This window comes from Monopterus albus, unplaced genomic scaffold, assembly GCF_001952655.1.
Source record: "Monopterus albus unplaced genomic scaffold, M_albus_1.0 scaffold251.1, whole genome shotgun sequence".
Lineage (NCBI taxonomy): Eukaryota > Metazoa > Chordata > Actinopteri > Synbranchiformes > Synbranchidae > Monopterus > Monopterus albus.
In genome coordinates, this window is record NW_018128131.1 from 319,121 (window position 1) to 330,307 (window position 11,187).

At 43.1% G+C, this 11,187-nt stretch overlaps 1 protein-coding gene and 1 long non-coding RNA gene across 8 annotated transcripts in view; one reads left to right on the forward strand and one right to left on the reverse strand.

The window, feature by feature from the left end:
• LOC109972227 (uncharacterized) overlaps positions 1 to 11,187 on the forward strand; it is a 56,041-nt gene that overhangs the window by 30,525 nt on the left and 14,329 nt on the right. The gene's annotated exons all lie outside the window — the stretch shown is intronic.
• bahcc1a (BAH domain and coiled-coil containing 1a) overlaps positions 7 to 11,187 on the reverse strand; it is a 31,365-nt gene continuing 20,184 nt past the window's right edge. For 5 of the 7 annotated variants that reach the window (XM_020620941.1, XM_020620946.1, XM_020620943.1 and 2 more), the window contains exons 13-27: positions 10,712 to 10,826; positions 10,181 to 10,415; positions 9,871 to 10,065; positions 8,964 to 9,137; positions 8,546 to 8,829; positions 7,919 to 7,999; positions 7,342 to 7,471; positions 7,128 to 7,242; positions 6,574 to 6,649; positions 3,929 to 4,037; positions 3,668 to 3,784; positions 3,335 to 3,490; positions 1,682 to 2,922; positions 1,275 to 1,511; positions 7 to 462 (exon numbers count right to left, since the gene is read on the reverse strand). In XM_020620941.1, the coding sequence (XP_020476597.1) occupies positions 253 to 462; positions 1,275 to 1,511; positions 1,682 to 2,922; positions 3,335 to 3,490; positions 3,668 to 3,784; positions 3,929 to 4,037; positions 6,574 to 6,649; positions 7,128 to 7,242; positions 7,342 to 7,471; positions 7,919 to 7,999; positions 8,546 to 8,829; positions 8,964 to 9,137; positions 9,871 to 10,065; positions 10,181 to 10,415; positions 10,712 to 10,826 (3,475 nt within the window). In that variant the 3' untranslated portion in view covers positions 7 to 252. The remainder of the gene's footprint in view (positions 463 to 1,274; positions 1,512 to 1,681; positions 2,923 to 3,334; positions 3,491 to 3,667; positions 3,785 to 3,928; positions 4,038 to 6,573; positions 6,650 to 7,127; positions 7,243 to 7,341; positions 7,472 to 7,918; positions 8,000 to 8,545; positions 8,830 to 8,963; positions 9,138 to 9,870; positions 10,066 to 10,180; positions 10,416 to 10,711; positions 10,827 to 11,187) is intronic. The other 2 variants (XM_020620945.1, XM_020620944.1) reach the window with 2 other exon arrangements.

The following is an 11,187-nucleotide window of genomic DNA, read 5'->3' on the forward strand; positions in this document are numbered from 1 at the left end:
ATTTTGTGATGTCCAGGAAGACCCAGACTTTGTACTATTCTTCTTGAAAGGATCAACCAGTTATGGACATCCCCTTCACTCCCACAGATGTTAAACGCCAATAGACTCCAGCGTGTAACCTCAGACATGTAGTCATTGAGGCATACCCAAGGGACACTAGTCATCTACCAAGGGTGGACGTTCTTGTACGTAAAGCCATGGACTTTTATCATACTCCAAGAAGAGTCCTTTCAGTAGTGTCCTTGTGGAGGTTCAGCACAGAATGGAGACCCCTTCGGCAGTCATCAGCTGACCAGTGGTGGGGTCATATGTCCCAGCCAGGTAGTAGAGGTCTGAGGAGGTACTGTTCGACTTCTGATTGCGAGTCAGATGCTCATACTCCTCCCTGCTCACCACCTGGCACTTATGAGAGATTGTCTGGACGTCATTCTCATCCTCATGACATGACTGGTACAGGGCATGCTGTATAGGTAAAAAAAAACATGTTAGTTGCATCACTATATTTATAAACCAAAAAAAAAAACTGGACTTGACTGTTGTAGTTGAATGAGGTGGAGCTCTGCTGAACTAGTCTGTGTCCAAGTGCAACTATTGATTATTTTCATTATGGATTAACCTGCTGATTATTTTCTCTATTACTCGACTGGGTGGTTTGTAAAACTTCTGACAATGGTGAACAATGCCATCACAATGTTCTAATCTAAACAATGATCAAAATAGTTGTTAATTTATTGTACGTGCACAAGAGTGGAGCCAGACCTGTCTAGAACTTCACTCGCACACATCCATTTATGTGAGCTGGGAAAGTTTCTGTGTCAGGATCAGACAGGGATCACTGCGACTTCTTTTGTAAGTCAGAGATCAGTGAAGGAGAAGATAATGTGGAAACTCATTTCAACAGTGCATTTTATAACCAATGTTTGTTTGGGATTAAAGTTATAAAACAGGACACATGCTTTGACCTGAGAGGGGGTGTTCTCAAAGGGGTTCATTTTTGAGATATCCAAAGTAATCCTGTGCTGCTGATTTAAATTTCTTTTTTGGTGGATGGAATTTGGTGATATCAGCCTCCTTCTCTCTGCCATTTATCTTCTGTGTATGTGCGTGTGGCGCCTACTGTGGAGTCTGATAGGCGGTCAGGGAAGAAAGGTGCACAAGCAAATATGCATGGTATGATAACCATGGATTTTCATACCATGGTACAGTATACTGTAAAACCGGTATACCGCTGCAGCCCTAATCTCCAGAAAACGATGACCACCGTCATGACTTACTTTTCCATCTCGATGCCTCTTGCCTAGCTTGGTCTCTTCAGGGTGGTAGAACCACTTGACTTTGACCACCATGCTGGAGGTCCAGGATTCCCATAAGTTCTCAATTCGACCTACATATGGAAGGTTAGGGCGTCCAGCTGACAGGAACACAGCACAATCCCCCACTCTTACTGTGTCTCTGCCTCGTACGATAGCCTTATAGAAAAGCTTCCTGGCCTTGCCCTTTAGACCACGTCTCTGAGGAAAACCAGACACATTAACCAATCTTCTTTGATGATAATGGCTACTGTTAACCCTTTTTGACTTCTAGTGATTTACCATTCTATGTTGGCTGAACTGATATCTAACAAAAGAAGGACAAATCTCTGCTATACCGATGGTATGCAATAGAAACTGACTAATCTTACCTGTGTAGGGTTTCCTGACCATCTCCACATTTGTCGTCCTGCAAGGAATGCAGACATCTTGGGCCTTGGAATAAATGAGGTGTCATCTGGAAGCATTCTAGGTTTCTTCAGGAATTCTTTAGATGGTTTAGAGGTGGAGCTAGTGCATTCTTTCCTTTTCAAAGACTTGCTGTTGGAGACCTGATCCTGAGGACCTCCTTTTGCATTGGAAACAGCCACAGCTTTGGCTACAAAGGAATGCTGGTGCAGCCTTGAAGATGTGGAGGGTTCGGATGGCTGCAGGAGCCCCCGATGGGAAGACAGACAACTCTGCAGCATCAGTGTAGAACTGTCCTCATCCTCTGAGCTGTAGGATGAATCATTGTCAGAGGAACACAAACTGGAGCTGGAGAGAGATCCTGAAGATGAGGAGCTGGAAGAGCCAGAAGAGAAGGAAGAGACAGAGAGACGAGAGAGGAAGTGGCCAGCTGTCCTTAGTCCTCCTGAGGCTGCAGACAGTGCAGTCCTCCTCTCTTCCTCCTCTTCTTCCTCTTCATCATCCAGATCAGAGTAGGAGCTGTGACACTCTCGGTGGGAGCTGAAGCCTAGGTCACCATATTCCCCCAAATGCAAAGGGGAGGACTTTCTTTGGGGTGTGGCTCCTTTCAGGAGAAGTTCTACCCTAGAGGCACCACCCTTTTTGTTGTCTTTAACCAGCAGCACTGGGTGAGAGTAGGCCTCTATCCTGGGCATACCACTCACACTGGAAGAGCCGCCTCGCAAAAGCAGTGCCTTGCTGTTCTTTGTCTTGGGGGAGGTCACTCCTTCATGATCTAACTTGACCAGAAACTCTTGTCCAGACTTCCTGCCTTTTGGCATGACCAGGTCATCTTGCCTGCGCTTGTGGCTATACAACCCGCTTCTGGGGCCCAGAGATAAACCAGGACTTGGTGTTGTGGGCTGCGCACAGAAAGGGGAGTAGCCATTGGCAATGCTGCTGAAAGAGTCTACCTCAAAGGAGCTGCTGCTGAAAAGACCCTTGGCTGGGATAGAGGCCAGTGGCTGGGTCAGAGGCAAATGGAACAGGTCATCCTCCTTCCCTCTCATTACTTTCCTGGGTGCCCCATTATGCTGAAATAGATCATCGGACATCCTCTTCCTGGTGTTGGCCAATGAAGGCCAACCCAGAAAAGGTGAAAGATTCTTATTGGCATTTTCAGCCTGCTGCTGCTTTTGTTTTTTCCCAGAGCCCTTTGGTCGCCCTAGATTGAAGAAAACATACATACTATGTTTTAGCCACACATCATAAATAATGAAGCACAACTGTTTCATTTGTTCATACGGTACACTGACCAGTTTAATCGGCACACCTGTTAACATATTCCAAACCGGGGGCCCCACAGCATGTGCTGTTGTAAATGTACTGCTGCTCAGTTTATGCTGACATTGTGTTAGAGGTGTATTGTGTTGACTGAACTCGATGATGAGTTGTTTTTTTTTCATTTGGAATATTTCAATTTGATTAATTCTTCACCCATAAAAAAAAAACATGGCACTTTTGTTTAAATATTTCACTTAGTATAAGAATTATATAGCTGAAATTATTAGTTGTAATAGGCAGGGAAATGTTATGTGTAATTAGTGTATGTAACGACAGGTTTCAGGTGTTCTTACCTGGTCTTCTTTTGTGAACAGTTAGTGTTTGGCTCTTAGGTGTACTGGTAGTGTTAAGTCTGTCAGATCTGTCACTGATGGGGGCCTGCTCCAGACTGGAGCCTCTCTTGGATGTTGTCCCAGTGGGTACCAGCAGGGTAGGACATGGTTCTCCACCTAAAGGATAAGTGGTATAAGATGTTTAGTATTTAGTGATACACGACCAGTCAAATGTTTGGATGCGCACTTTCCCGATGAATGGAATGGTCCAAACTTCTGACTGGTAGTGTAGGTAGACAATTCATGATAACATGGCAGGGCAAATTCCCACTTCCACAGAGAAGAGGGACCCACAGTGAATCTGGTATCCTGGAGGCAGGAGGCGGATGTTTGAAAGAGAAATCTTCCCTCGGTCTCCATCATCAAACTCTACCATCACTCCTCCTTGCTTCCCTTCTTCAGATGAACCTCCTCAAAAAACAAAAGCAAAAAAATTGTACTTTTGCACATCTGCAAAAAGTGATTGTACTGTATGTGCATACAATTAAATATAAATTTGAAGTACAGAGGATATGAAGGGGCAACAAAAAAAGATGGAAGAACCTGATGTCTCACCTCTGCGAACGTAGCCTGGGTATAAGCAGCGTGAGCGTTCGCTCCAGTAAGCACACACCCTGGTTCCTTCACTGAGCAGAGCTTCTGACTCTGGACGTATATCCAAGACCTGGAAGCCAGACCAAAACATAGGATTCATTACAGGCTGCTTACAAGCACAAACACACACAAACATACAGTGTGTGAGCAATGGAGCATTGTGCATTGGAAGCCACTGTGCCATGTTTCCAGGCAGCACTTATCTCATGCCAATGTGCCAGTCAGGGCTGAAAAGAACGGAAGCCATGATGCAGTAAATCCTGACTTGCTGAGTAATACTAAAGAGGGCCTGAATAGAAGGCTTGTGATTGCAGTTTGCCAGATCCTCCCTCCAACAATACAGGCAGCCCCAGCATCCGCCACTCACTGGGGGCTCTTTCAGGTTGCTTTCATTTACTGTTGCCATGGCGAGGGACCCTTTGACTGATGAGGTGTGGATATGGGTGTGTGTGTGTGTTGCCGTGCGCATGGGGAAGAGAGGAGGAGTTTGGTGAGAATAGGGGTATTGGTGTCAGAGTCAAATAAATGGCTATTGAACTAATTTAAAAACAAGTTTAGACAAGAAAGTGGATGCATGGCATAATTAGACCCAGCTGCTATCTGATGAGATAAGACTAAAGTTTACTAAGACTGAATTTGCCAGAAGTGTTTGGGAGAATTTTGTCCCAAACATGGTCCAAACAAGCATGAGCACGAACGCTTCTAGCTCAGACTGATTTTACATGTCATGTTCTTGAGTGCATCCCTTGAAAGAAAGCTACAGTCTGAGCATTGCTGTTAGCATGAAATAAAACAAGCCTTCTATCTGGGTTTAGGTTCCACCTAGATGAATCATTCTGAACTGAGTCTGCTCTTAATTTATACATCTCATCTTTTGTGTTTACTTTTTGTTTTCCTCCAATGATCTGAGCTTTAAGCTAGGCTGCTTACTGTCTCCTTGAGGACTGAGATCGATCACCTATGCTGGTATGTTCTCTGGTGTCATGCATTTGTCCCAGCTGTGCCAGTTGTTGACATCTGTGATCATATACAGTACTTGCATTGGAGCCTTAAAAATGACACAGCAAGAAGGCTAGGTGGGAAACTTATGAGACAAAGGAGATGAGCTGTCAGTTATTAAATGGTCTATGGATGAATACTGTGAAGAATACGTCTTGGCCAGTAGGAAGATATAAACAATAAAAACATTACTTTTTTAAATTCACTGTTTCTGGATTTATACTTAATCTAGCAAACAAACCTAACACTGTACAAAAATACTTAGAAACTAAGTTCATTTTCAGAAGTGCTATTGAATCCAATGTGATAAGATATACTGTATTAATCTCATTTGACTTTGGACATGTTTCCTGAGAGGCAAAAAACATAAAAAATATATTGAATATTTTATCCTACATGAAGGAAATAGTAATTTTCATGACATTAAGTGGAAAAAAATAAAGTAAAATTAAAAAAAGTAAATCATCAGGAAATTCAGTTGGTCTACTCTTCAGTGGGTGTGGGGTCGTTACATTTCCACATCACAGTAATATTTACTTTATCATTTAATAACTTTAGATGAACTATGATCACAAAAACCATGCTAGATAAGGTACAAGTACAGTTTTCTTGCCCCTCGGCAGCTAAATCTTTCCCCTAGCAAAAGCCTGTAATCTAAGACGCAACTAATTAAATGCTCTACCAAAAGGATCATCATCTTCGGACACACTACTGTGTGCAAACACAATGTCCTGTGCCCTGTTTCGTAGTAGCAAATACTCATTTCCACAGCTCAGATGCAGATGACAGCTTTGCCTAAGGTGGCCTGACTGTTATAAGTGCATAGAGTCAGTATTAAATAAAAAATGGGGGGGAACAAAGGTCGCTTGCTGCAGTATTCTGGATTCAAAGTGCACCAAGAAGCACAGGTTAACTAAATGCAAATGAATAACAACCAAGAATGTGCAGTGGTTTCCAGTGTGTAATTATGTATCTATATGAATGACTTAGTAATTGTATGTTAACATAAATATGAGTGAGACTTGCATATTCTGATGATCTTGGTCTAGGTTTAAACAAAAAATCTTTTTAAAAATGACCCACCTCAGGTACTTTTACAAAAAAAGTGATTTTTTTTTCTCATGAAATAAACATATAGCTCTACACTTTTGCTTCACTCCCATTCATCTTTAGTTAGCTGCTCTTCATATCCTGTCTTTGTTTATCTGAACCTTTAAACAAGTCTATTACTTCAGCAGTAGTAGGAATATGAAGTTCACATCATCTCCCATTTAAACTTCTAAACACAAATGGATCCAGGTGTGGTGGGATTATCACACTCACACACAGTTGGTTTTAACAGATGTTCACAGACACTCACACACATAAACCTAAGGATGCTGCGTTCCATCTGTTCGTATTCACTTTGAGTTTTAGATGGCCTCAGTGACCCTGAGAGACAGACAAAGGGACTGGCAGAGCCACAGAAAGGCTGGGAGGCAGTGGAGAAATGCAAAGATGATGAGAAAGAATCTTTAAAAGAACAAAAATGTTGAGTGGCCCAGAAGACCAAACAAACGGTGACTTTTCTGGTAACACAGGATTTTAGTGGCGCGGGGTAAACTTACAGCTTCTTGTAGCAGCTGCTCCAGTGAATAGATTCTTGGGCGGTTTCCTCTTTCACCATCGATAACAATGCTAAAGCTAGACAAAAAGCACAGCAGAGAGAGAGAGAGAGAGGGAAAAGGCTATTTTCAGATGCTTGTATTATGCTTGCCTTGCTCAATGTCAGATGTTACTCGGTTGTTGTTATAACATCTCTTTGCTGCTAAAGCCAGAAGAGCTGTATTGACACTCAGAGATGGATATGGGATGATTTGGAGCTTATGTAAGGAGGAAAAACATGAGAGATAATGGTGACTTGTACTCCTCTCATGCACCCAAAAAGGTTTAAATTGATTTAAACTGAATTCAAGCCACAAACCCATGCCAGTTTGCCCATGCAGAAGGAACACTGACAAAAAGGTGTAAACATGCAGAATTGAATTTGAAAGACTGCTCACTGGTAGGTAAAGGTATATAATACATATTTACAAATGTCATTTATATAGCATCATCTTAACTATATGTGTACAAAAAAAAGACCCTCAATAATCACTTAAACCACAGCACAGGCACTCACATGTCAGGGAGCTCCAGAGTGTGGACCCTGGCAGCATAGAGAAGCTCATCCTCCTTGGAGATCAGCACCTTCAGTCCATCAGTTAAGAGTTCTTTGGTCAGGACACAACTAGGAACTGTACAAGGAAAAGAGAACATTACAAATAATATTTCAACATCAGTGAAACTATTTGCTACTTGAAACACTGTTGCAAAATATCCAGTGTATCTTTTACCCCCAGGGCTTCTGCTGTTGTATGAACAGCTGCTGTGCTCCTCTTCTTCTGAGAAGCTGCTGCCATCCATCTGAAAGCCCTCATCAGCCTCAAAGCTCTCCAGCAGCCGACTCACCGCTCGTCCCTTTGGCTGTAGAATATAACAGAAGGGACAGACAGAAGAATAAATAGATGAAGGGTTTGAATTTAAAAAAAAAAGTGGAACTAGGAAGCATGATAGAAGAAAGAAGAAATTGTTTAGCATGCTGCTCAACGTAGCAATTAACCACAGGGGATTTCACATTGTCTGTATGTCCTAACAATAACTATTTTTTTAAATTTCTCACAGCAAAAGGTGTGATTCCCCACCACCACCACCCTTCCCACAACTCCTCTCCTCTCCTCCCCTAAGATTACTCAGCAGGAGGTTGGGCTATGTGCAATGTGCTAAGTACTTTTAATAGTTCTCCAGTAACAGTCCTAAGGGTGAGAAATCTAGGACAGTAAGACATCACCAGAATTGCTAATAGAATGTATGAAGGCGTTGGTGGTTTCCCGAGTGAAGGTTGGGTGTTTTAGGAATATACTGTGATGGTACCTGTTGGCCCTTGCTCCGTCTGCCCCTGCTCTCCTCCTCATTTTGTGAGGATGGGGCCCCAACTGACCAGGAACTTCTCCTCTGTGGAAGTTGACAAGATGACAGGTGAGTGTGTGACATGTCCTTAGATGCAAAGTTTTTTGGAAGTAAAGTTTTTGCACAAACTTGATCACAACTAAAATAAAATGAATAAAATTGCATACACCATTTAATTTCTCTGAAAGGATGAATCATTAGAGGGAATGCATTTCTTATTTATGAGCATTATAAAATGTAGTTTTAAATTTTTGTGTCTACATTTTTTACTTTGAGACATGCCAGCCTCTGCTAGAACTCAAAGTATTTTTCTTTATCACCTAACACTTCTTTCTGTGATTCAACAAAACAGTTTAATGGCAAATTACATGCAGAGAGCCTATTATGTGTGGCTGTGATGTCACAAGGCCACTTTTGAAATGAGATAGAGTATCTTCTTAAGCATATCATGCCAAACCAATACATTAGATTATTTTTTTTTTTTCCATTTGATACATTTTTCAGGTCTATGAGTTCTATGGTTTCCTTAAACTAGAAAATGTAAGTTTTTATTCAGTATATCAGCAATTCTATTAAAAAGAGTCTGCTAACCTTATTGATTGCTCCTCTCAACACAGTGCTTTTGCGAGTCGCCCTCTTTAGTCTTTCACTGGTGGTCGGGAAGGTGGCCAGTCCCACGCTCCTCCGGTAGCGGTTGCCTCTGGCCCCAAGGCTGCCCCACCGGGGCTCCTTTGACCTGGGTCCGCATGGCCTTCTAACCCCTTCAGTCCACTGATCTTCACTGTGGTTTTTCACTGCAGCAGTCGGGCCCATTCTACAGGGTGGTTTCTTCCTTACTTTGACCTCCCCCTCTGTTCCAGACAGACTCTGGGATCCTGTGCCGTCCAATTAGAGACAGAGACTTAGACCAAGTTAACAAAACAGGAGTAGAAACACAAAACAGATGTTGCCCATGAAGATGTGGTGCTGTTTTGTTGACTTGGAAATCAGTTTCAAAGTACAGTCTTACCATAGAGCTCCTGTCTCTGTCTCTTGTTCCTGGCTTTCTGATTGGCCTCCAGTTTTACAATAGATGAAGGACTTGGACCTGTCACGGAGGAGCTAGGGGTGACATCTCTGGGGGCCTGGGCTTTGTAGTCTTGACCTTCATCAGTGTCATAACTTCCGTCCTCCTCTTCATCATCTAATGCAGATAGCAAACAATACAGCATAGAGATGTTACTAGATTATATGAACTCACTTATCAGATCTCTTTAAATCATTTCCAACCAGTGAGGTTCTTTAAATTTTTCTCCATCACTTCACATGCACGTCATTAGCATTTAAGCAAATCATTTAACTGTTCATACAAATGATGAATGAAGTGCTTTGCCCCATTGAAACCACATGCTGCAGAGCTAGTGTGCTAGTGGGTGCAGGACTGAGTTTGTGTTTGCCACTGCAGATTTTTGACCCAGTCTCCTAGTCTCCAGGTCTGTCAAACCCTCTCACAGCCTCTCACAGGCGAGTGTCCACAGCTGTGGCTGCGTATCTAGCTGAAACCAGCCAACAAGGCCAATCTCTGACGTGCCGAGTGTCCGTGCACACTCTTGTGTGGTAGAGGACAATCAACAGCTTTTCACTCGCTGCTGGTTTTGAACTTGAAACAAGTTTAATATTCATTATGCACTGCAACCCTTACTCATTTTGTATTTCTGCGTAGGGTTAATGTTTATAGAGTCTTTTCATCCATAAAAAACACCCTTGACATGTGGCTGTTCCGTCACTCAGATAACACTTTCACAGCTACAGTTACATGTCATAAATTAAGTGCAGCAGGATAATGTTTATCACTGGGCCATATTGGGTTGCTGTGGTCAGTTTCATTACCTGTCACTGTATATGCATCATAACAGAGTCAGTATTCACTGCCTCACCTTGATCAGAGGAGTCACTCTCTGCAGGGGAGCTCTCTCCCTCCTCCAGTGCCTCCTGCTTCTGGCCACGGAGAGCCCTCGCTCTGGGCTGACTCAGACAGGACAAACCCTGGGACAGGGCGGTGGATCCCTTTTTACATCCACGTTGCACCAGTCCAGTCCAGCTCTCCTGGGGGCCACTGTCTACACTGGCTGCTGAGAAATTTTGGAGAATTAGTTCAAGTCTAACTGAAGAACAGTTGGTAGAACGTTGTGCTTATTCAAACAAGCAGCATAAGGCACAGTCAGTACTGTGATTACCAGTACTTACCTGTGTCGCTTTGTCCACCAGACTCACGCCGGGACTCGGCTTTGCCTGTGCCCTGAGTTCTGTGTCCATATTTGGGATTGGAGTTGCAGGGTGAAACTTCCTTGTCTCTGGACCCTGACCCTGAGATATTCTTTTTACCCTGGGCCTTCTGTTTGAGTTGAGTCACATCACTTGGCAGCTTGGAGCTGAGGATGCTATGAAGACTGCTTTTTCTGCAACCCTGCGATTTTATCTGCTGCAACAAAGAGAGATGAGTGAGACAGTTACAGTCTCAGTCACAGCAACCCAAAAAGCATTAGAACATCAGAGGAAGAGGGCTCTGCTTTGCTCACACAGAGAAGAAAAAAGGAATAAGTTGAAGCCCCAACGAGAAAGTTATTCATATGGAGTGAAGAGGATTTGACTCCTGGGGGTACAACCTAATTATGAATAGTATGCAACATAGGAATATATCAAACGCAAAGAAACAGAGTGGCCTTTCATTTTTAGTTGCATAGAGGATGAAAGAGAGGAGAATAAGGGGACCCTGACCTGGGCACTGCTGAGTTGCTCAAAGCTTCGACTGGACAGCTTCTTCTTACTTCTCTGGCTGTCTCCGCTCCCTCCAAGGTCCTCAGGTGACAGGACTAACCCTGTCCCCATCGACCTGCCAGTCAAAACAAGGAAAATGCATTCATTAGAGAAGAATGGTGGTGGTTTCAAAGAACAAGATGGAGCAGGACATCACAGGGGAAAACCGAGTTGAGTCACCTCTCTGTGGGATCTAATAACTCTCCTTTTACTGTGTGATGAACAGAAAGAGAAAGAAAGGGACGATGAGAGCCCAGTCTCTGAGCGCTTATACAATTGGGATCTAACTCATGATCTGATATTGTCTGAGGGCAGTGTTTTGCAGCCTGTGAAGCACTGCATAGTTTTGAAATGTACAGTGATGGTTGCAAGGCATTGCATCTGTATGCAGCTCTACTGCTCTTGGTGAATATCATAGCTCTTCGGTTGTATTGTCA